The 22,557-nt window shown below is 39.6% G+C and overlaps 1 protein-coding gene across 2 annotated transcripts in view; it reads left to right on the forward strand.

Annotated features, from left to right (window-relative positions):
* The window catches only part of LOC111869201 (odorant receptor 83a-like), a 15,539-nt gene extending 7,225 nt beyond the window's left edge, over positions 1–8,314 (forward strand). Inside the window, exons 4-6 of one of the 2 annotated variants that reach the window (XM_033753329.1) lie at positions 942–1,046; positions 5,105–5,257; positions 7,722–8,314. In XM_033753329.1, coding sequence (XP_033609220.1) covers positions 942–1,046; positions 5,105–5,257; positions 7,722–7,793 — 330 coding nt within the window. In that variant the 3' untranslated portion in view covers positions 7,794–8,314. The remainder of the gene's footprint in view (positions 1–941; positions 1,047–5,104; positions 5,258–7,721) is intronic. The other variant, XM_033753330.1, reaches the window with a different exon arrangement.
* The last annotated feature ends 14,243 nt before the right edge of the window (positions 8,315–22,557 follow it).

Raw genomic sequence — 22,557 nt, forward strand, 5'->3', positions numbered from 1 at the left:
TATCCATCAGAAAATCCAAGAGAGCTGAGCTTATGCACGAGCAAAGTATGGGGCACGAGGTCAAAGGCACTAGAAAAATCAAAATAGACAGCATCAGCCTGACGCTGACTGCAGACAACAGGGGTCATAATATCTAGGAAGGATACCAGATTAGTGGCTGTGGATTTGGATTTGGTGAAGCCATGCTGGTTGGGATGAAGTTTAATGTAATGCGAAATATGATCGTGAATAATGAATTCGAGGAGCTTAGAGAACAATAATAATAATAGTAACAATATTAATATATGATTTATTGCTTAAGTATAGATGCTGTATACTTTAAAATTTCGAATATAAACAAATATTCGCATTGTCACCATGATTGTAATTGCTGACTTACACAATTTTTTCCCACTTAATGCGTACATATGTTTACGATTTATCTACGTGAGAAGTTCAACATACTTATCACAAACTATTAGTTGCAGCCATCTGACGATAAATTAACAGAGAATTTTCTCAGATAGTCATATTGTTATTCTATATTCTACAAAAATTACATAGAATCCATGATTTTCAAATATATATATTTTCATATATTTGAGGACCCTAACATAAAATGTCGCTGGTGCCTCCTCTACGTCACAGTTTCTCGCGTCCATCATGCCATCATATTGATTATAGGAAATTAAACTGGGTTGCCCTCTGACTTCACCAACTTTAAACCAAATTTCTTTAAAAAATCAGCCAACAAGTTTAAAAGTTGTAATGGTTCTCACGGAGACAAAGTGACATACAGAGAGCACGGTGGTCACATAGTATGCCTACGCTTTTCCTGAAGGAAGGAAAGTAGGCGAAAAGTGGGGAAAATACAACATGTGTGTATGTATACTTCAGTAACCAATTTTTAAACGTTTAATATTTATAGTCAAATAGCTGACAATTTGAACTTTCGTTTGCAGCTAGGTGGGAAGTTTGTTGAATTTATACAGATCTTCATTATCACGGCCGCCATGATGTTTCAGATACAAGCAGTCTGCTGGTTTGGCACCCAGCTCACACAACAGGTATGCAAACAAGACCGATTTAAAATTAAGAACTCTTTAAGTGTCCGATAAGACTCAAAGATCATAAAACGCAGTGGTTCTCAACAGTATGCCCCTTGTCTCTCACACATCATTTTATTTTAACCGTACTCCCACGTTAAAGAAACGGAAACTTCCTATCCAAAATGAAAATCTTTTTAAAACTGCTTAGTACGACATTAATTTTAAATGGAATCTCTTAAAAAAGTTAGAGATTACAAGAGTTCCTCACAGTAGTCGAGTATAACCCCATTGTCTGCATAATTAAAACGTGACAATGAGATGGGAACTCTGAAATTATGCAATTTCTGGTTACCATAGCTACGTTGGTTCTATTGTCCGATATTAACACATACATTTATAATAATTTGATGTGGATAAGTGAAATATGGTTATTACTTATGATAAAATGGGACTAAATGTAAGAGGGTTTGGAAGGTTTCTTTCCTTACTAGACATGAACGCAGAAAGTGATGAGAGCTCTAATCTAAAACCACCAGAACAAACAAAATGGGAACTTATGGATCTATGTAGGAAATACGAGGACTATATACCTGTACTACTGTTTGAATTAACATCTCCACGAATAGCAGAAAAGTATTCAAATTCTATCCGTATATTCCTCCTGTAAATTTCAAGCGTACAAGTATTCAGCAACAAAATTTAAAAGATCTTTTATGACGAACATGTATATCTGACGCCATTAGCCATTTTGATAATAGATCTCAGTAGAAAATAAAGAAAAAAACGTATTTTCTATGACTTGAAACTCCACTGAGAAATGTATCTTCTCAGAAGGCGTATATAAAATTGGGTATAATTTTGTTTTAATTTGCCCGTAAGGATTCTCAAGAGCTTCTTCCTTGATATGGTCGATGTCATTACTTCCTAAACACAAAATTCCTTCATTAATGCAATGTACAGGGTTATTAAAAAAGAATGAACCGATTTTATTACGCAATATTTTATTAAAGGAAAGCAATACAAAACTCCAGCCAAGTCACAAGTATTCTACTCACAATCAACTTTTATTTCCTGTCTTACAAATGTTCAATGTGGCCACCACCTGCAGCACGGGCAACATCGATGCGATAAGAGAATTCCTCCCAGGCGCGTATCAGCATATCAGGATGCACTGAGTTAATCGCTGTTGTTATTCAATGTTTAAGGTCATCGAGGTTAGTGGGTAGCGGTGGAATATAAACGTGATCATTTACATATCCCCACAAGAAGAAATCACACACGGTGAGGTCTGGGGGTCTCGCAGGCCAAGCACAAGCCAAGCAGCCAAGCCTTTGGCTCCCTTCCGACCAATCCATCGCTGGGGCACATTTTCATTTAAAAAAAAAAATCGAACCATCAGGTGCCAATGGGGCGGTGCTCTATCTTGTTGAAAAATGAAGTCATGCGAATCTGCTTGCAGTGAAGTGAAGAGCCAGTTTTTGAGCATATCGAGATAGATTTGTCCTGTAACGGTGTTTCCTTCAAAGAAAAAGGGACCATAAACCTTGTCCTGAGACACAGCACAGAAGACGTTCACCTTAGGGAAATCTCTTTCGTGCTCAACTGTTTCATGTGGGTGCTCTGTTCCCCAAATACGCACATTGTGATGATTGACTGTGCCGCTCAAGTGAAAAGTCGCTTCATCACTAAAAATTGAACGTGAAATGAACGTTTCGTCTTCTATCATCTCCAGTATCGAATCGCAAAATTCCATCCGCTTCCTTTTGTCGTCATTGGTAAGTGCCTGAAGGAGCTGCAGTCTGTATGGTTTCAAATGTAGACGTACTGTTAGCACACGCCAGACAGTGGATTGAGGGATCGCAAGCTCACGGCTAGCTCGATTTGTTGACTTCCGCAGGCTCCTCTCAAACGCCGCACGGATTCTCGCCACTTGTTCCTCCGAGACTCGTGGTCGTCCTGGACTTTTTCTTTTACACAGACACCCACTCTCTTAAAACTGTCGAAAGCACCGTCGAATGTTCTTAGGACAGGGCGGATTAATGCCGAATCGCCTTCGAAAAGCACGCTGCACCGTGACAACCGAATTTGTTTTCGCGAACTCGAGAACGCAGAAGGCCTTTTCCTGAGGACTCGCCATTCCGAGGGTAAACGAACAACTGAACGTTGCCGGAAGAACGACGCGACTTCAGCGCCTCAGTGGCAGCCATTCACAACTTAGATAACTCCTCTTTCAAATGGTCACTGACTCATTCCATGACGATGCTTGAGAAATGAAGCAATGCATCATGAAATCGGTTCATTCTTTTTGAATAACCCTGTATATAATCAACTACGTATGTAGCATTTCCTTACTTAGTGTTACAGTGCAAAGTAATCAGGAATATCAACACCGCCATAGTCTAAGTATGCATTAATTTCATTTCCCTCTGTTTGAAACAAACCCCCATAATTTACTGTTTCCTCTAAATAATAATACCAGTTGTGGCATTTATATTTCTGTTCGTAAGAAATAATTTTCTTGAGAACCAGATGGCTCGTAAGAAATAAAAATCCTATATAAATATTTTCACTGTGCGGTTGACTTCCTTGGGCTTTCTCTAGTGTTACTCTAATTATATAAAATGCATCAAAATTCTGCTGGCAGTGATTACTCATTAAGAACTAAGGGAAACTACGGACAAAGGACAGCCGGAATCCGGACCGAGACTTGAACTTGGAGCCTTCCAAAAGAGAGCAGCAGTACTGCCCACCCGAACGTGACGCTGTTTAATTTTCTCCTGGCTGATGAGCCTGTCACAGGACCACTTTATCCACTAGAATCCCAGCATAAACTGATCTCGGACTGAATGTACGTCGCTGAGGTTAGAAGCTAGCGGCTAACAACCAGAGCTATCAAAACTATGGAGTTTTGAGATAATTATTTATTTATGTACAATAGTGCCGTGCCCGTTGAAAATTCAACTGATAATAGATAGTTAACACGCTTGATATCTTGGTTACATATGTTCGGCATTCAAGACTCTATGTTGTGTGTATAGATATATGAATATGCAACACTCAGCACAGTTCCACAGGTTATCGGTTGAATCACGCCGGTCACAGTAGCCGCGCGGTCTAAGGCATGAACTGTCTTCGCTCGCTCGGACTCTGGAATCGTAGGCTCGAATCCCACTTAAGGCATGGATGTCTGTGTATGCGTTTATTCTGTGTTTGTGTTGTTCCGTGTTTAAGTAGAGGCCTAGCGTCAGGCTGATTACTCATCCAAGGAGTCCTACCGTCTATGAAAATTGATTACGGAACTGAATAAGAGGCCAGGGCCCTGAATGGCCTGGAAGAGCCATTGAAAAAAAATGGTTAAATCGTCACTTAGTCCATGCTTTCATACAAATTCAGCAGCATGTTTCGGGCACAAAGGGCCATCATCAGTTATACATGATTAGTTACGCTCTGTACTGTAGTGTATACAGGCTGGCGACCGAAAGGTGCTTAACCAAGTATCATCCACGAAATACACATATTTGTAGGAGAGAAATAAATTTTGAACAAAGGGTGCAGAGAGAATTATAATACATATTTTATGTTCAACAAAACCCAGTGGTTACGGTACGGATCGCATGCTTTAACATACTCTAACTCCGTATTCTCCCCACCGAGGGTATTTATGTGTTCCATATGGTTGTCACAATAAACATGGATTTATTTCTCAAAGAGCACTAACTGGTTGAAATTTGTAGGTGAGATATAATGTTTCCTGTGAGGTAGGGACTGAACTTTATATATTATTTAGAAGAAAGAGCCCCAGCTGGGGCTCGACATGAAGACAGACTGACTGACTGACTGACTGACCGTCAGTCGAAATGTGATTTTGACTTTGACTTTGAGAGTCTTTAAAGTGTTAAGAAATAATTTAGTGTAGAAATTTTCTAGGGAAAAGAAAAGTAACAAAATTGAAAGTGAACACAGTGCTTTGGTTCAGTCCTACCCTATAAGTAATTATAAATTTGTTTTGTGTCACGTGGTTCGAATCTTTACATTAGTTACGGTGTTTAATTCAGAATGCGATATCTTTGTTTCAGTCTGGCAGAGTGAGGGACGCAGCATGGGACAGCGACTGGGTGGGGGCCCCTGTCTCCTTCCAGCGGTCCATCATATTCATGATTTCCGTTTCCAAGGAATTCAAGCTTACAGCCGGCAAGATTATTCCTGTGTATCAGAGCACCGTCATGACAGTACGAACTCTCTTAAGACACACACTTCTTTGAAAATAAGGAGACGTTTATCTCTTCTATCTTCCTTCATATTGTCTACATGTTTCTATTCTTGCGCCATGAATATATATATATATTCCCCACTAAACTTGAAAGGATTCTGACGATGGTGTTTAAGGTACAGAACTATTAGGCTTATTTTGGACTCTATACATCGTCTGGTACATAGAAGACAAAAAGCACAATGTTTCGGAGACTGGATCTGTCTCCGTCCTCAGGTGGATGGGGCAGGATAAACCTACTCAGTTGGGCCCGTTAGGAATTTTGTGGTTCTTGTCTTCTATATACCAGACAATGGATACAGTCCAAAATAAGCCTAATAGTTCTGTATAATTTCGACTGTTTGAGTCCCAAGTGAAAGCGTGAAATACGTTTCTATAACGAGGTGCTACTAGTACAATGAGCGTAGTAGAAGCTTCCAAACACAGCAGTTTTGATATTGTTCTCCTGAAATCGGAAGAGATTTTATGGCTTAGAATGATATGCTTATTTAATTAATAATGAATTGAACGCAATGTTACTTTGAAGTTCTCTCCAGATATTTGCTATAGGGATTGAGGAAAACCATGAAAAATCTCACCTTCGCCGTTGGCCGGCCCAGATTCGAAATAGTCACCTCCCGAACACATGATAAAACAATTACCACTTCGGTCAACCTGCTCCATAGGTAAGAATATCTAGTTACTAATTATACTGTGAACCAAAAAAAATCCAATTTAAATTGAAGAAACCAAACATTATTCTATCCACAATGAGTCCCTCCATCTAGAGTCTTGGCTTAATTATATGAGGAAACAGAAATTGGAATGAATTCCGAAAGTAAATTATTTAGTATCAACATATCTGAGAGATTTTCTTTATAGAATAACTGACATTTAATTGATTGCAGCTATGTGTATTACAACGCTGTTTCCTCTCAAAAGGACATAATTTCCAAAATGAAAATTTATTTCTCAAAATCGATAGAACCATGTCAGCAAGGCGATATATGATTTCTAGGATCTGACAGTGATCTTATGCTTAATTATTTACTCATATTTGAAACTAACGATTGAGGTGTTCTCAGAGCGAGAACGTGCAATACACAACATTTCCTCCTTTCTACACCATGCTGATGATAATCGTATCCCGAAATGGTTCAGAAAACTTGTTGACTTGTTTTTGCCTCGTGGTTCGTAGACGTTCAAACAGGGTGGGGAAACGAAAAGTCGACTGAAGCGGAGAAGAATAAGGTCGAGTTGGCGAGGTTGTATTATGAAAAAGGAGGAGGAGAAGGAGGAGAAGGCGAGAAGGAAGAGGAAGAAGAGAGGAGAAGGAGAAAATTTGGGTTCTGAGATAACGCAATAATTTTAAAAACTTAACGATTATTATGTTCAGAAAAATTTCTCTACTGCTGTACTGCATCGCGAGAACATTTCCCTAATTTGTCTGTGTCTTGTATAGGTCCACGCTGCTTTTAGGATAATAATAATATACAGGGTGTCAGGATGAAAGGTATCCAAAATAAAATTATTATATCTCAGAAAGAATTTACTGTACACATTAATGGGTTACACCATTACAAAGGGGAACTATCAAAGTTTCTTTCTGCATATATAACTTTCTCAGTAACTTTAAATGTGGGTTCCCTTGGTGGCACGACAAATATCCAGGCTTTAAGCATGTTTGGTGTTACCGTAGTCACAGAGTCCCTTATGTGGGATTTCAGCTGTTCAAGCTTGTTGATCCTAACCTGGTAGACAATGTTCTTAACATAACCCAACAAGAAAAAAATCCACCGGGGCTAAATCTGGCTACCTAGGAGACTAAGCGATTGGTCCATCTCTCTGTCCAGGTAATTCCTAACATGGTGGTAAAAATGTCACGGCATATGCGCGTAAGCCGGATATGAAACTTTCAGAATGTTCCTTTCCGATGACATAAACCGGATACGTATATGACAATTAGTTACCGAGATATAAATATTTTATTTTGGATACCTTTTATCCGGACATCCTACATTATGGGACATGATACCATGTACTTTGGAAGAAATTTGTGGAGACTTGAGAGGAAAGTACAGTTTCCACTTCAGGCTCGAAAAATAAGCTGTGGAAGCTGTGAAGTTGGCGTCAGGAAATTTATCGGAAACATCGGTAAATTTCTGCAAGACTACGCAACACCACACCTCAGAAAACAGCACTCTTCATAGTTACCGCCATGAGAACCTCATATTTCACATACTGTTTTTAATTTCTCTTTGGGCTACCGTCAAAGCATGTTGAGGCAAAACGTGATGGAAAGAAATGATTAGTTTCAAGCGCAATTTTATTGCTTATAGGTATAAAAATCATGTTGAACGCGAGCGAGCTACCTTGTTCAATATTGTATACGTAACGACACTGAAGGCTGAAGAGTTCAAATGATGTATTTTTGTGTGTTTCAGGTCCTGAATGAGACCTACACATATTTAATGGTACTAGTGAACTTTGTGGACAAGTCATCAAGAACTCAGTAAACAAGTATAAAACAGCACCATGTAGTATGCCGTTAGATTTAACACTCTTCATTATGGAACGCAATATGTACACTGCAGGAACGTTACAATAATTTAAAACAAATTTACTGATTCCAAAATTTATCGACGTTGTCTTAACATATTAATATCCGAAAGGATGCTTTGTTTTGAAATTAATGTAAAGTGCCATTAGTAATAAAACACATAGGGGAGGAAGTTATTTCGTAACATGCACTTTCATGGTAGGTAGTCCTTAAAGCAAAAGTAAATTATGGAATAATTCTTTGTATGCTAACACAAAGCTTTATGCTTCATGCCATTGTGCAGTAATAATACTGACATGCAAATAAATCAGATAGAGAACGTCTCATATTACTAATTATTCGATAGTTCTAATCCTGAGCATGGAAACATAAGTAAGGTAGTAAATTAATCGTGTTCTATTTACAAGTCTGTCACGGATAAATAACAAAACATATATCAGTGCTTCTTTCATGCATTTTTAATGTTTAAATATTCTTCAGAGGGACTGTTAAAATTTTCCACAAATATAATTGGTGCATATGAAGCATATATCTTTATGAGTGATATCTTGAACAGCCACGCTTCTTTTTACATGTATAAGTGTTAAAGTTCATCCTTTGTAACAAGTTTAATAGGAGAATATAAAATCGTGTCTTTACATTTCTCTGCCACTTCTAGCCAACGTAATTAGGCCTATCCAATACTGTAAAGAAATGCCTTACGTACGTGCTTCAAAAGAGGTTTTCATAAAGGGTATCTACATGCAATAGGAATTGGAACTACATTGTTCATACAGTGGAAAAGTTGTGTATGTCAAAAGTAATTAGTTAAAATTTGAAACACCATGTTACGTAAGCAGAGAAACATAACGAGTGCCTTGTTATCTACTGTTGGCTGAGTATGCACACCACCACCACACAGACGTGCACACCGGCCAACAAGAAAATTAGATATTCTTGTAAACAACAGTTGAAACGAAGCCCATTTTTATGTTCTTCTATTTACACAACAAGACCTTTAATTTATTTTAGCCGCACTTGACTGCAATAACATTTCAATCTCGATTTCTAGTGCTTGTATGATGACCTTTTTTCCCCCCCTCTTGGCACTACAGCCCCAGTGGGCCTAGGCCTACCTCCATGAACTCCGTTCACTTCGGTTTTTCTAGATCTTACACATACGGTAGGACTGCTTGGGCGAGTGATCAGCTCGTCGCAAGGCCTCTACCTGTAGACAAACACAGAAAAAGGCACACACACAAACTAAACATCCATGCCCTGAGTGGGATTCGAACCCACGATCCCGGCTTCCGAGCGGGCGAAGACAGTGCATGCAATAGACCGCTCGGCTACCGTGACCGGCAGGATGACCTTTACGGCAACTTATATTCAAACACATATGTTAATTATTTCTTCATCGTGTTGGCTAGGCTTTCTTACGACGGCCAGCAGTAGCCGGAATATGCAAAGGCAAAATTTTATATTTTCCTGTTGAACTTGTTATATTTGATGATCTTTTCCACTTATTTATGTACCTGTAATTAACGAAACTGATGCCACGTTTACAAATTCTACATGCACGAACAGCGCCAAGCACTCTTATTTCAGTTGCTCTTAAAAAGGAAGCTCAGCTCCTGATATTTGAGGTTCTCACTGTGGTGAGCACGTAAAGATGTTACGCCATATAATTTCGCAGAGGTTTACTGACTCTTCGTAGGAATGTTGTGCCTCTATCTTCAGGATGGAGATGTGTGGCAAACAAGTTAGCAAACAGCCACTGTGTGCTTCCTCACTTGTTTACCCTATCATCTCATACTTCAACCCTAAAATGGAGGCGGAATATTCTTCCGGGGAGTCAGTGAACTTCTAGCAGAATACAAGGTGTCAAATCCCAGAAGATAGTATTCTTCAACACTGAGCTTGTGGCCCGACTGGAGACATAAAATATGACTTGTAATTTATCAATTTCGGAACTTCCAAATAATATCAATAAATGTTGCTATCCTTTCACTACTACCCACCGAACGGATATTTTCATATTTATATAATTAAGACCACTGCCTAAGTACTTTTACATTTACGTTAATGTTTTATTGGTTCTACGAATACAGAAAAAGTTTTTTTTTGTATATTTGTTGAAATCAGATGTGAATCATAAGAAACTAATCCTATATAGAATACTAATTTTATTATATTATTTTATTGACATCTTTATTTGTGAAAATTATAAATTTAAGGGCGCCTTGCACATTTAATTTCCCTATACGCAGCCAACAGGAAATATTGTTACCGAGAAATCCTATGGAATTGTAACAGACCAGTACAAATTCAGTAATGCAGAGATTTCTTTTCTCATTTTTTCCTGATTTCCTGTTTGCTCGTCTGTCTGCGCACTCCTGAGTTGTTGCAGCTCAGTCGAGATAGTGGCTAGGGTACTGCCTGGAAGGCCAGGGTATCGGACTTCGATTCCAACAAAGGGCAGAGATTCTTTCTTCAAAGTTATATCAACACTGGCTCTGAGGCCCATTAACCCTCCTCTCTAGTGGATCCTGGCGTAATACGACAGGAATATGTATCTGTCCATTCACCTCCATCTAGCGACGTGGTTAGGAATGCATCGAGCTGTTAATCCACTTATCCATAAATATTCATAATATCATCCTTATTATTCTGTAGTTCCATAGACGAATTCCTGATTTCAGCACTGCCATTAACATGGGACAAATGATGTCACAGAGAAGTAATCGCACTCTCACAGAGAAAGAAATCTGTCTAAACCGACTTGCACTTCCTTTAAAATTCATCCGTGTTCTCGGGGTTTGCGGGGACGTAAACAATGTGACAGTAGTGCAATTGTATATTAGGGTGAAATAAAAATAATTTGCAGCAAAGTTGTGCAACTGCAATCCGAATACGTTCAGACGGCTAAATAAGAGGACAGAATATTGTCATCTAAATCTGAGTTCAGCTAAGGACGACGACCGTTCCTCTGGTAAGACAAAAAGCGCCAAGACACATCACTGCCCAGCAGTACGTCACTGGTTTTTCTGCTGCACCTATTTTCTCAGTTTCCATCGCTGGAATTTTTCTACTCCCTCAGGCCGAAAGGTAGCGGACATTCTAGATCTCAAGCGACTCCAACAGAGCTCATGAAGAGTATCCCCAGAATTATTTCCGAAGCTGAATCAACGACCTCTACATACGATAAGAAAAGTATCATTCTTCCCTAAATCTTCTAATAACATCAGTGTAGGACCTTTGAGTCAAGCCTTGTTAAAATGTCTGTACATTTTTAGGAAAGGAATTTTTGTATTCAAAAGTATTAACAAGAGAAAATTTAGCCTTATATATTATCTTTAGAACATTTTTAGGGAAGACTGTTTGAATGTGTATTATTAATTAATATTTTGTATAAGTTGTAAGCATTACCTTGTTTATACAATACATTCAGGGAGCAGAGATAAAAAGAATGTTGAAGCATTACCTTACAAATCTTAATTATATCTCTTTGATAGATAATGGGGCAGGTTCTTAAGTAATTAGATTCCTATGTATTTCAAAATATTACACATGCAAGACATTACTACCAACCAGTACTTTCCAGCTACTGTTATTGGCGTCTTAAAAAGAAAAGCAAGTCTCTAAATAATACAGCATAATTATGCAGAGAGGAGATAGACACGCAAGGACAAACTATCCAAGAGAAGAATATGCAAAATTCAATAGGAAGTCAAGACAAGCTTTTACGGTTTACTGATATTCATGCATGTAAATTGGATTCGTGTTACTTAGGCCTACAAACTATGTTCACCAGTCTCAGAGATAACTTGAAATTACAATGAATTAATAACAATACTCGAACTGACATGAGATGTTTAAGAATGCCAAATTGATCATCTCCGACACTTCATACTCGGATACTGGAGGATGAATATTTCCTTGTATCCTAGCATCTCCGACATGACAGACGATACAATTTATAAGGAAGACAACAATGACGATCGCTTTCGTATACTGAAAAATATGTTTATTTTAATCGGAACGCCATTATTTCCAGTTAGAAGAGCACGCTTTTATAGCGTGTATCGGATTTTAGTGTATTTTAGTTTATACTTCACATTCTCAACGATCATTATTGGAATTGTGAAGAATTTCGGAGACATGGGTTACGTCACGGAGAGCGGGAGGCCTGGACTCTCCATGTTCAACGTTCTATGGACACATTTTTTCATGAGGTACCAACCAGTAAGCTCATGTTTATCTTTTACAGTAAGTTAGCTTTAGGAACACTCCCTACAGCCCCAACAGGACTATCCATACTCCACGGAGAGGCACTACTGAGTGTCTCTCCCCATGACATCGTAGATACTTTTCAAACCATTCTGCTAAATGTATCTTTACAGATTGCACAATAAAACATGGGATGTCAAAAAAAAAATCTTTTACAAAGAGATAATTCCAAACACGTGTTTCTCCTTCCATTGCAGTCACTAGGCCCATGCCCATAGCGGAGCCGCCTATGCCACTAGTACTCAGGGATCAAGTTTGTTCACGCTCGACTCGTGTACGAATGTAAACTTTATGTGCTACTCTGTGGTGGTACAGACCTTCGGGTACAGACTCAATTATAACCCTTAAAAGCACAATTGTTACGATATGTACCACCTGCTTTAACATATAAAATCTGCATTTTCCCACAGTGTTAATTTGAGTGTTCATTATGATTGTCACAACAATTAGCCATTAATTTAGTAAATCGGTTAGTCTTTAAAACACAGATGCAATTGTGTTGCTTGTGGAATGAGAACTGACATGCGAGCTGTTTAGAAAAATTGTGATTCATAAGGTTAAAGCAGAATCAGGTTAAAGGAATTACCGTGTTTACGCATGTAAAGGCCGCACATTTTTTGCCAAAAATTCAAGAGGAAAACTGGGGTGCAGCTTATATTCGAAATCACATTTCATTTAAAAAAAATTATATTCATAATTAGTAATACAGGGTGTAATACTCCTGAAATAATATTCCAAGAAAATTATTTTTTCTATAATTTCTGTCTGAAAATTGTGCTGCGGCCTATACACGCACGCGGCCTATACATGCGTAAATACGGTAATCTTTGCAAGCATAAGAAGAGGAATAACACGATGTCTTGCAGGGCATCTGTTTCATTGCCTAATTATTCGAAAAGTACTGCATTGACGTCACGAAATTTGTCAGACCGCATTGTCTCATTTCCACTTTATGCAAATTTTGTAAACTAACGTACTTCATCGGGGGCACGCAGCAGTGTAGTTGGTTGTGGGACTCTTAGAAGCCGGAAGGTCGCGGGTTCAAGTCCCGATGAGGTAATTGGATTTTTTTCAATTGACCTAATCGTTCCGCCCGCACTATGACCCTGGGGTCCACTCAGCCTCTAACAGAAATGAGTACCAGGAATATTTTTGGAATATTCTTGGTGGTAAAGGGCGGCAGGCGCATAGGGCTGACAACCTTGTGGCCATCTATGAGCTGATTGTCTAGAAAATGTGGGAACCTCAGCACCTCACACCCCTATGAGCCTCCACGGCCCATAGTGTTGTGATGTTTTTAGAATATTTTTACTTACTTACTTTTTACGTACTTCATCACTTCTGGATTACCAGTAGCCATGTAAAGAAATCTTCATTCCACCAAATTCTCCATCATCATAATCACCCGGGGCAGGCTACAATAGGCCAATCAGTGGCCGCCCTGTCGAGTGGACCCAGTTGGACTCAACCCGCCCCCCTAGCGAAAAAGTGGTGGCTGCAATTAATATGAATATGTTGAATTTAACGGTAGACTTCCTCTCCACAATCCTCGAACCCAGACTTTTAGGAAGGATCTTCAGTCCATAGTGCCCCTTTTGCGAATTCAATTGACTACTGTGGAGAGAACAGGGGAGTGAATTACAGATAATGAGTTAGGTGCTACAAGATTGGAGCTGAGGTAACTCCTTTCGCCTACCAAACTACCTTCGTCTGCGCCATCTTCAAGAAGAGACGACCGCGGTATAACGTAGATTATTTTCATGTTTATGTCTAGGCATATGACCACAACTTGTGGAACTGGTTATACTTCATAAAAATAAAGCTTGTGTGAGGGAATAGAGCCATCATTCAGACTTTTACACAAATATAATGCAGTGTTATAAAACCATCAATCCACGTTCATCTTAGAGCAAAGATGGCGTTTCTTACCCACATAAAATAACATATATAAATATAGATTTTATATTTTAATCGCCATATTTTAAGATGCAAAGTATGAAGAAAAATGATTGTTAACTGAATAGTAGCAGAGAATCCAGCCTTTAAAGATTTAAATCTTTATAAAGACTAAATTTCTTCTAAAAAAGAAGAAAAAGTCAGTTCGAATCTCAGAGGAAACATATTGTGTCTCCGCTAGAAAACGAGTTGGTTAATGCTGTTCAAGGAAAAAATCCTTGCTTATTTTGAGAACCATACGAAACACAAGAACACACTCAATGGACAGAATAAAGAGTTTTAGTATATCAACCGAGGTAGTACACATACTAACCACTGGGTTTTGATTTTTTAATAAGTGTAATCTTGATTTGTTATTGCCGTTCCCAGGTAATTAAATTTGGGTTTTAATATCCTCTTCATTTTTTCAATGGATTTAAACATTTGTCATTAAAATATTTAGAAACAAATTTTCTGCTTCATATAAGAAACAACAGTTTGTACACAATATTATAGGCCCACTTTATATTTTCGGAAGGACGAGAAAGCAACAACGTGTTGCATTCTGGTTTTTGGTACAGTATAGTCTTGTAGGTAGTTAGTGCTGTTTCGGGCTAACTTTCATGCTCAAGACAGAAAATAGAAGTACCATGTTGCGACAAAATTCTTGTCCCTATCGGGAATAGAACGCCGGCCATCGAAACCCTTCGCTATTCCGTCTGGGCCAACTCGACTTTTATACGATACAAGGAAAACGGATATGATAAAAGTCAACCGTAGGAATCGTTGACGCAACCAACTTCGGCTGATACTGCTTTAAATTATCTGATGTAAAGATGAAGTTGGCCGGTCACGGTAGCCGAGCGGTCTAAGGCATGTACTGTCTTCGCGCGCTTGGAAACCCGGATCGTGGGTTCGAATCCCACTCAGGGAATGGATGTTTAGTTTGTGTGTGTGCGTTTTTCTGTTTGAGTAAAGGTAGAGGCTTTGCGACGAGCTGATCACCCGCCCAAGGAGTCCTACCGAATGTGTAAGATCTAGAAAAACCGAAGTGAACGGAGAAGTTCATGGAGGTAGGCCTAGGCCCACTGGGGTTGTGGTGCCAAGGAAAAAAAAAAGAGATGAAGTTGTTCCTGTGCTTAACTAATTAAGCACTATGACAGGAAGACGTATGAGGGAGTGTATCTATAGCTCCACCATTTTTGAACTAGACACTAGATGGATGTGAATGGTCAGCTTCAGGACCCAACTGCTTTAGCACCATGGTAAAAGCCCGATACCCATTGGATTTGAGGCTGCCTGGGCTTCAGAGCCGGTCTGGACGCTGTGGAGAAGGAAAATGTTGTCCCTGTCAAAAAACCGAGCCCGGACGTCCAAGGTGACTGACTGAGCTGATATAATTTTTGGTAAAATTCAGAATGACTCTTACGGATATATAAGTCACTACACACTGCGCAATGTCAACAACAAAATACCTAATCCATATCTGATATCGCGATGTGTTTCAGTATTAATCTGAGCGGATTACAGAACTTGGTAAGGATGGCAACAAGCTTCACGTGGTCAGAACTGCCTACAAGAGATCCTGTCAGTGGGTCCAGAACGGTGGCAGGCTGGATAGCCCGCACCCAAGTGCTGGCCTGGCGGGTGGCTAACGTCGTGTTCGCAAGCCACGTGCTCTACCTGGTGCTTCGTATTGTTACGAAAAGTCCCAACCCGCTCTTCTTCAATGCCTGGTTTCCCTTTGACTCCGATAACATCGTGGGGTATACAGTCGTACTTGTCTTTCAGGTAAAGTACACAATTCCTCAAATAAGAGTACATTTATGTTTACCCTTTCAACAATTGACCTATATTACCGATTTGTAGCCTACTTTCTATATTTTGAAGATATAAAGTTAGGACTATGAGATTACCGTCCTGTCACTGTGTCTCTGTGTCTGTATGTTTCCCCCCACATCACTGCTAGTCAACGGCTCAGTAAATATTTTACCACTACAGCAAATACACAAGTAACAATAGAAGAACTGCTGGTAGCCTCGTTTTGTAGGCGGCCTGTGTCGCACTAAAGAAAGCAGGTGACTATTTCTTCTAGGAAATTCTTTTCGTTTACTTTTGGAATTATTAGTCTCCAGAATAAATAGGGTAGAATGGTAGGCATGTTGAATTGAAAGGGTTTCGGTAAAAAGCGGCCGTGAACCAGTTGACGTACTATCTTGATACTTGCATGAAATACTGAGGAAAACCACGAAAAATGTGAGAATGGCTGGCTTTCTGGCCGAGACTCTAACCGAGCATCTCTTTAATACAAGTCTATACTGTCATCGCCCCACCGCCCGTCTCGTCCCTGTACCAACGGAAGCTGCTTGGTAAGGATGCCCAGAAGGTTTCTTTGTATGCATACAGTACCAGAATTCGCCAGGCAGACGGGGGGGAAAATGTGAACACAGCCAGCTTATGCTGTGCTTCGGCCGGAATTCAAACCAGAATACCCTGAGTACCTCTAGGCTCTAGGCCGTCTGCTCTCTGTGCAGACAGAAAAACCTCAAACTTTTTTAAATTACACTTAAAACTAGCAAGTCATTCAGATCTTAGAAAGGGAAATGTAAAGCTACAGGCCGTGGAGGCCCATAGGGTTCTGAGAAGTCAAAGCTTCCACTTTTTCTCTAGACAATCAGCTCGCAGATGGCGGCGAGTTTGTCAGCCTTATGTGCCGGCCGTCCTTTACCCCTAGAAAGATTCCTGGTACTCATTTCTGTTAGTGGCTGAGTTAACCCCAGGGCTCTAGTGCGGCTGAAAGTATTAGATCAACTGATGAATTCAATGACGTCATCGGGACTCGAACCCGCGACCTTCCAGCTTGTAGCATAGTGCCTCAAGCAACTACGCTACCGCGTGCCCCCATATCTTAGAAAGGCTATCATTAAGTTTAACTAACCTCAAGGAGTAGAGTAAGATAAGTGTAAAAGTAAAGCTATCCTTGTAACAGGCCATGGAGGCCTACGGCGTTGTGAGATGTCGAGTTCCCACAATTCTTAGGCAATCGACTCACATATAGCGATGAGGTTGTCAGCCTCACGCGCCGGCTCCCCTTTACCTCCATGTAGATCCCTGGTACTTATTTCTCTTAAAGGTTGAGTCGATCCCAGGGCCATATTGCTGAAGTACAGTGTGTTCAGTTCAAACCCCCAACATTTTAATTAATCAATGCGTAAAAAATTGTGATAAATTATGGATTATAATTAACAATAGAAGAAAGAAAAACTCAAATAATTTTATTTCTGAAGAGAAAGTGAATGATATTCGAGCTGGGTTTCAGAGAAGCCGGAAGAAATCAATTCGCCAAGCAGCAAGACAATTCTACGTGCCGCCAACAACAGTGCATCGAGTGCCGCATAAGCGTCTTCGTTGACATTCTTACAAAGTGCAAATTGTTTAACAATTGAAGCCAGACGTCAAGCCTCGTCGATGGGAATTTGCTATCGAAATGCTGGATCGTATCGAGACGAGCCCTCAATTTCTTTGAAACATCTTGTTTTCAGACGAGGCCACATTTCATCTGTCAAGGCTTGTCAATCGACATGACGTACGGATGTGGGGAACACAAAATCGGCACGTCTGCAGAGAACATATTCGAGATAGCCCAAAATTAAACATTTGCTGTGGCTTAATGAAAGACAGGATTAACTGTCCGTTTTTCTTCGGTAAAGCTACAGTATCTGGCTGCGTATAACTTGACATTTTAGAACAGTTCCTGTACCCCAGGTAGCCGATCTACAGCCTAACATAATCTTCCAACAAGATGGAGCCCCCCACATTGGGGTCTGGATGTTCGGACGTCCCTCAATGCCACCTCCCAAGATCGCTGGATTGTACGTGGCGGACCAATTCGGTGGCCACTGCGTTCACCGGACCTCACTCCGCTCGATTTCTTCCTCTGGGGTTACGTGAAGGACCGTGTGTTCGTGACTCCAGTGAATGACCTTCCAGATTTATGAGCCCGCATCCATGAAACGATTGCTACTGTACCAATGGACATGTTGGAAAGGACGTGGCAATAAACTGAATACAGATTGGATATTGTTCGTGCTACCAATGGTGCACATGTAAAGGTTTATTAGTGTATTAAATAAAAAAATTTTGAGTTGTTCTTGTATTTCTTGTAGTCTCATTTTCCTACCATTCATACTTTCTGATCTAAGATCTGATAAAATGTAGGAGATTTCAATGGAACACTCCGTATAGGCCAATTGGAAAATCCACGGAGCAGAGTTCTTTCCTTAAAAGCTGGTTGTCACTCAGCTAGTCAGAAATTTCCCTACCTCTTATGGATTCGAAAGTTATCCACAATCGCTTTCACAACTGTTCCCATGTGAACCATATCCTGAAGCAGCTGAATCTAGTCCACACCCTTACATTTCTTCCCTTAAAATCCACTTTATATTTTCCTCACTTCCACGCTTACGTATCCCAAGTGCTCCTTAAAGTTTATGTTTCCAAGTAAATTTTATATTCGCTTCCCTTTTCTTCCATGCCCGCCACGTCCACATGATCATCTCTGATTTTAACTAATGCACCATAAATAATTTAAAGTCACAGTGCCAGGGCCGATCTAGGCCTGCTGTTTATGTATTCATATTATTCATTCACTGATCTGAACTACGCGAATAATACATGTATCCCTAGTTATCTGTGATTAATGCATTCCTGGAAATGACTGTGTATAATAAATCGCGAAAAAAATTAGTTGATTTTAACACTGCATAATAAGGGGAAAATTAAAAAATGGAGGAAAAAACAAGAAATTTAACAATAACCGCTTACTTTGAAACGTCTTATTAATATTAATTTTATAACATGGAACAATTAATGAGATAACTCAGGAAATGCAGAGAAGAGCGAAAATGCAGTAAAAGGTGGAGCGGGGAGAGCTCCCCTACAGAAATCGAAAAACTCCGAACTCTTTCCTGCTAACTTACAGGTGTGGAGTCTCACTGTAGTTTAGCAAACATATATCACTAACTGCTTTTGCAGGCCATACAATTTTATCTTAAGGTACTTCTTTTCAGTAAAATCTGCTTTCAGATTTAGACTTGAATTCGGTAAGAACCCATTTTCTCTTAACGATTTACACAATCGTTTGTAATCTCAGGTCTAGACAGCAAATTAATCTACTGGACATAATGATAAAATTATTTCGTCCAATATATTTATATATTATGCCTTTACTCGACAATTGTATAGAATTAAGCTAATTGTACACAATATAAATTCTTACACGATTCGATGTCTCGGACTTCATCAGTCTAAATAATATTTATTCTTAGCGTAACTGCTACTGTTGCTATACATTCAGTGTTAAGGAAATATCATCGCATCACAGCCAGTTGATCAGGTTTATTTAAATATATTCCAATATATGTAAGTTAAACGATAATGTATTTAGAAGTAAGGATAGGAAAGCTTCGAGTTTTAAGGACAGAATCAAGGAAAAATATAAGTCCCCGTTATAAATTCGATTTTTTTTTTCGAATATCTACGTAGAATTTTCAAATAGCCGCTTTTTCCATTCGTAGTTGAAAGAAAAATCATTCTTGAACCGTAATGATCTTATAAGTTTGTATGGGATAAACTATTCAATAATATCTGTGTATTTCTTCCTCTTTCCGCCTAGGGTGAATAAAGATGTGGCTCTCGACTTGCAAAACACGAAGAAAATCTCATATAAAAAACATAAGTAGTCCTAGAAAATTTGTGACAAGAAAATTGGCCATTGTTATAAAATCTCAAGTACGATGAAAAACTGACCAAGCACAGAAAATTCTCGTTCTAGATTTCAAGAACTTCTACAAAGTTGATTCTAAATTGTTCTTACGATGATGTATAACATATAGAATTACTGGATTTTGGGCCTATTATACCTACCGGTATTTTAGAAAATAGATAACACGACGTTTCAGAAACTGAATCTGTTTTCGTCCTCAGGTGCAGACACCTACTCAGTTTACCCCCTAGAAAAGAGTTAAACTCAATCTCTGGACAACTCCTGTCGGCAGTGTAAATCTGACAGGGGTTGCCCAGTGATTGAGATTAGTTCTCTCTAAGGGGCCCAACTGAGTAGATGTCTTCCTCCTCGCCCGTGGACGGAAACAGATCCAATTCCGAAACCTCGTATTTTCTATTTTCTAGAATACCGGTCGACGGGAAAGAAGTCCAGAAATAGTAATTCTATGCCTTTTACAAATCAACCTCTCAAAGCGAAAAGCCATTCTCGCACATGGCTAATTATAAGTCACTGAGGGTGTCCATAACAGCCAGTTTTCCTGTGACAGGGTTTCGGCAGCATTGTGCTCGCCTACCTGCTATTTGGCTTCATGTGTCTATATGCGGTACTCGTGGGTGTGGGTTGCACTCAGTTGGAGAAGGTACAGATTTCTCTGATGGAACTTAAGCAGTTGGATGACGAGCCGCACTCCGAACTGCACCGCCGGTTTGTGCTGTGTCTGAAACACCATCAGCAGGTCCTGAGGTAAGCGAACAACTCACTACACACAACCGCATTGTACTAAGCAACTAACTAAATACGAGGTCTGGCAATAAAGTTCACGAACTCGCCAAGGTGTTCTTGACGTGGCAGCAGTGGAAAGAAATCTCAGTATGGTTTGACGTCATTGGCATGTAAGCTTTTCACAGCTGTGTTGTTGTTGATCTATGCCGTCTCCTTTTGAGTGGCGCCTATTATTTTCTGAGTGAGTTATCGTGTGCCCTCGCCAACAACTCACGAATCTCGCATCACGAAAATGCATCGTTCATACGGCACTGTGTGTGAGGAAGTCTATAGCTAGCAAACAAACAACTGTGTTGGATCACCCACCCTATTCACCGGATCTAGCCCCCAGTGACTTTTTTCTCTTCCCGAAGATAAAGAAAATATTGAAAGTAAGATATGTTTTGTTTTTTTTAATTGACGAATCAGGAGTAATACGACAGCTCTGAAGGCCATTCCACAAAACCAGTTCCAAATTTGTTTTGAAGACGCTGACATCTGTGCATAGTTTCCCAATAGGGAGTACACTGAAGGAGACCACAGTGATATTCAGCAGTGAGGTACTAGGTAGCACTGTAACAGCGATGAGTTCGCGAACTTAATTGTTCATTAATAAATAATTAACTAAAACTCCATAGGTTGTTTCATGGCTCTAGCGGTTTAGCCGCCAGCTTCTAACCTCAGGGGCGCAGGTTCAGTCCGAGATCAGTTTATGCTGGGATTCTAGTGGACAAAGTGGTACTGTGACAGGCTTTCCACAATTACTTCAGTTTCCCTCTCAATTTTTACCCAGCCGTTTGCGCCATTTTTGTTGTCGATCATGCGGGGCTGTCATAGTGGTCCATTTACACCCTAAATACCAAGCCACTATGTTCCAAAGCTTCCCACGAATAAAGAAAACACACGGAACATACTCCTTGGGATAACAGCAATTGCTCAGCTAGTGAAGAAATTCACACTATTTTATGGGACCCGAATGTTTATTATCATGCTCACAAAAATTTCAAGCGATCTATCAAATTCTGTGTCGATTTTTAAATCTCGTAACATTCCTGACACTAGTAGCCGGTCACGGTAACCGAGCGATTTAAGGCATGCACTGTCTTCGCTCTCTCGGGAGCCCGGCTCGTGTGTTCGAATCCCAATCAGGGCATGTATGTTTAGGGTTTGTGTGTGTGTGCGCACGCGCGTTTTTCTCTGTTTATGTACAGGTAGAGGCCTTGCGACGGACTGATCACCCGCCCAAGGAATCCTACCAAATGTCTAAGATCTAGTAAACCGAAGTGAAAAGGAAAGTTTCATGGAGGTAAGCCAAGGTTCAAATTGGGGCTGTAGAGCCAAAGGAAATTAAAATTAAAAACTGACACAAGTCATTTCGAAATCCTATGTTCTTATCCACATCGTTAGAGACAAGTACAAAATATACTTACGTTCACGAAGCATGACCCATAGAGTTTTTATGACTTCAATTTTGTTATTCGCAACATATTTTTTCCCATTATATAACGCTAAAATATGCAAAATCTGTATGCCATTAATAAAATCATAATTCCAAAACACTTAATATTTTTAGAGAAACTCAGTAGTTTATATCTTACTTACAGGAATGTGTTTCGCATTTTTCAGTACCTGATATATACTTTCGCCGGAGAACTAAATTGGAATGTCACAATATGAGAATATTAACATGGCATGGTCTCACAGGGAAGACGAGAACGCCAGTCAATATAAATATTGTTGCATTTAAGCGCAGTTCCTTCTATAAGATGCTGTTTCCATTAGACTGGCTGATGCAATAAGAAATATCTGTAAGACTTACATGAAAACACAGCAAGATACGCTGAATATTGCACCGTCAGGGTAACCTTGCTCTGGTATTCAAGTTTACAGATTATTTAGTAATTTATTTCTTGTATTTAGCCTTTGAGAGTGGGAGTATATCTCTCTCGTGACGGAAATTTGATTAACC

The sequence above is a fragment of the Cryptotermes secundus genome, unplaced genomic scaffold, assembly GCF_002891405.2.
Source record: "Cryptotermes secundus unplaced genomic scaffold, Csec_1.0 scaffold2033, whole genome shotgun sequence".
Lineage (NCBI taxonomy): Eukaryota > Metazoa > Arthropoda > Insecta > Blattodea > Kalotermitidae > Cryptotermes > Cryptotermes secundus.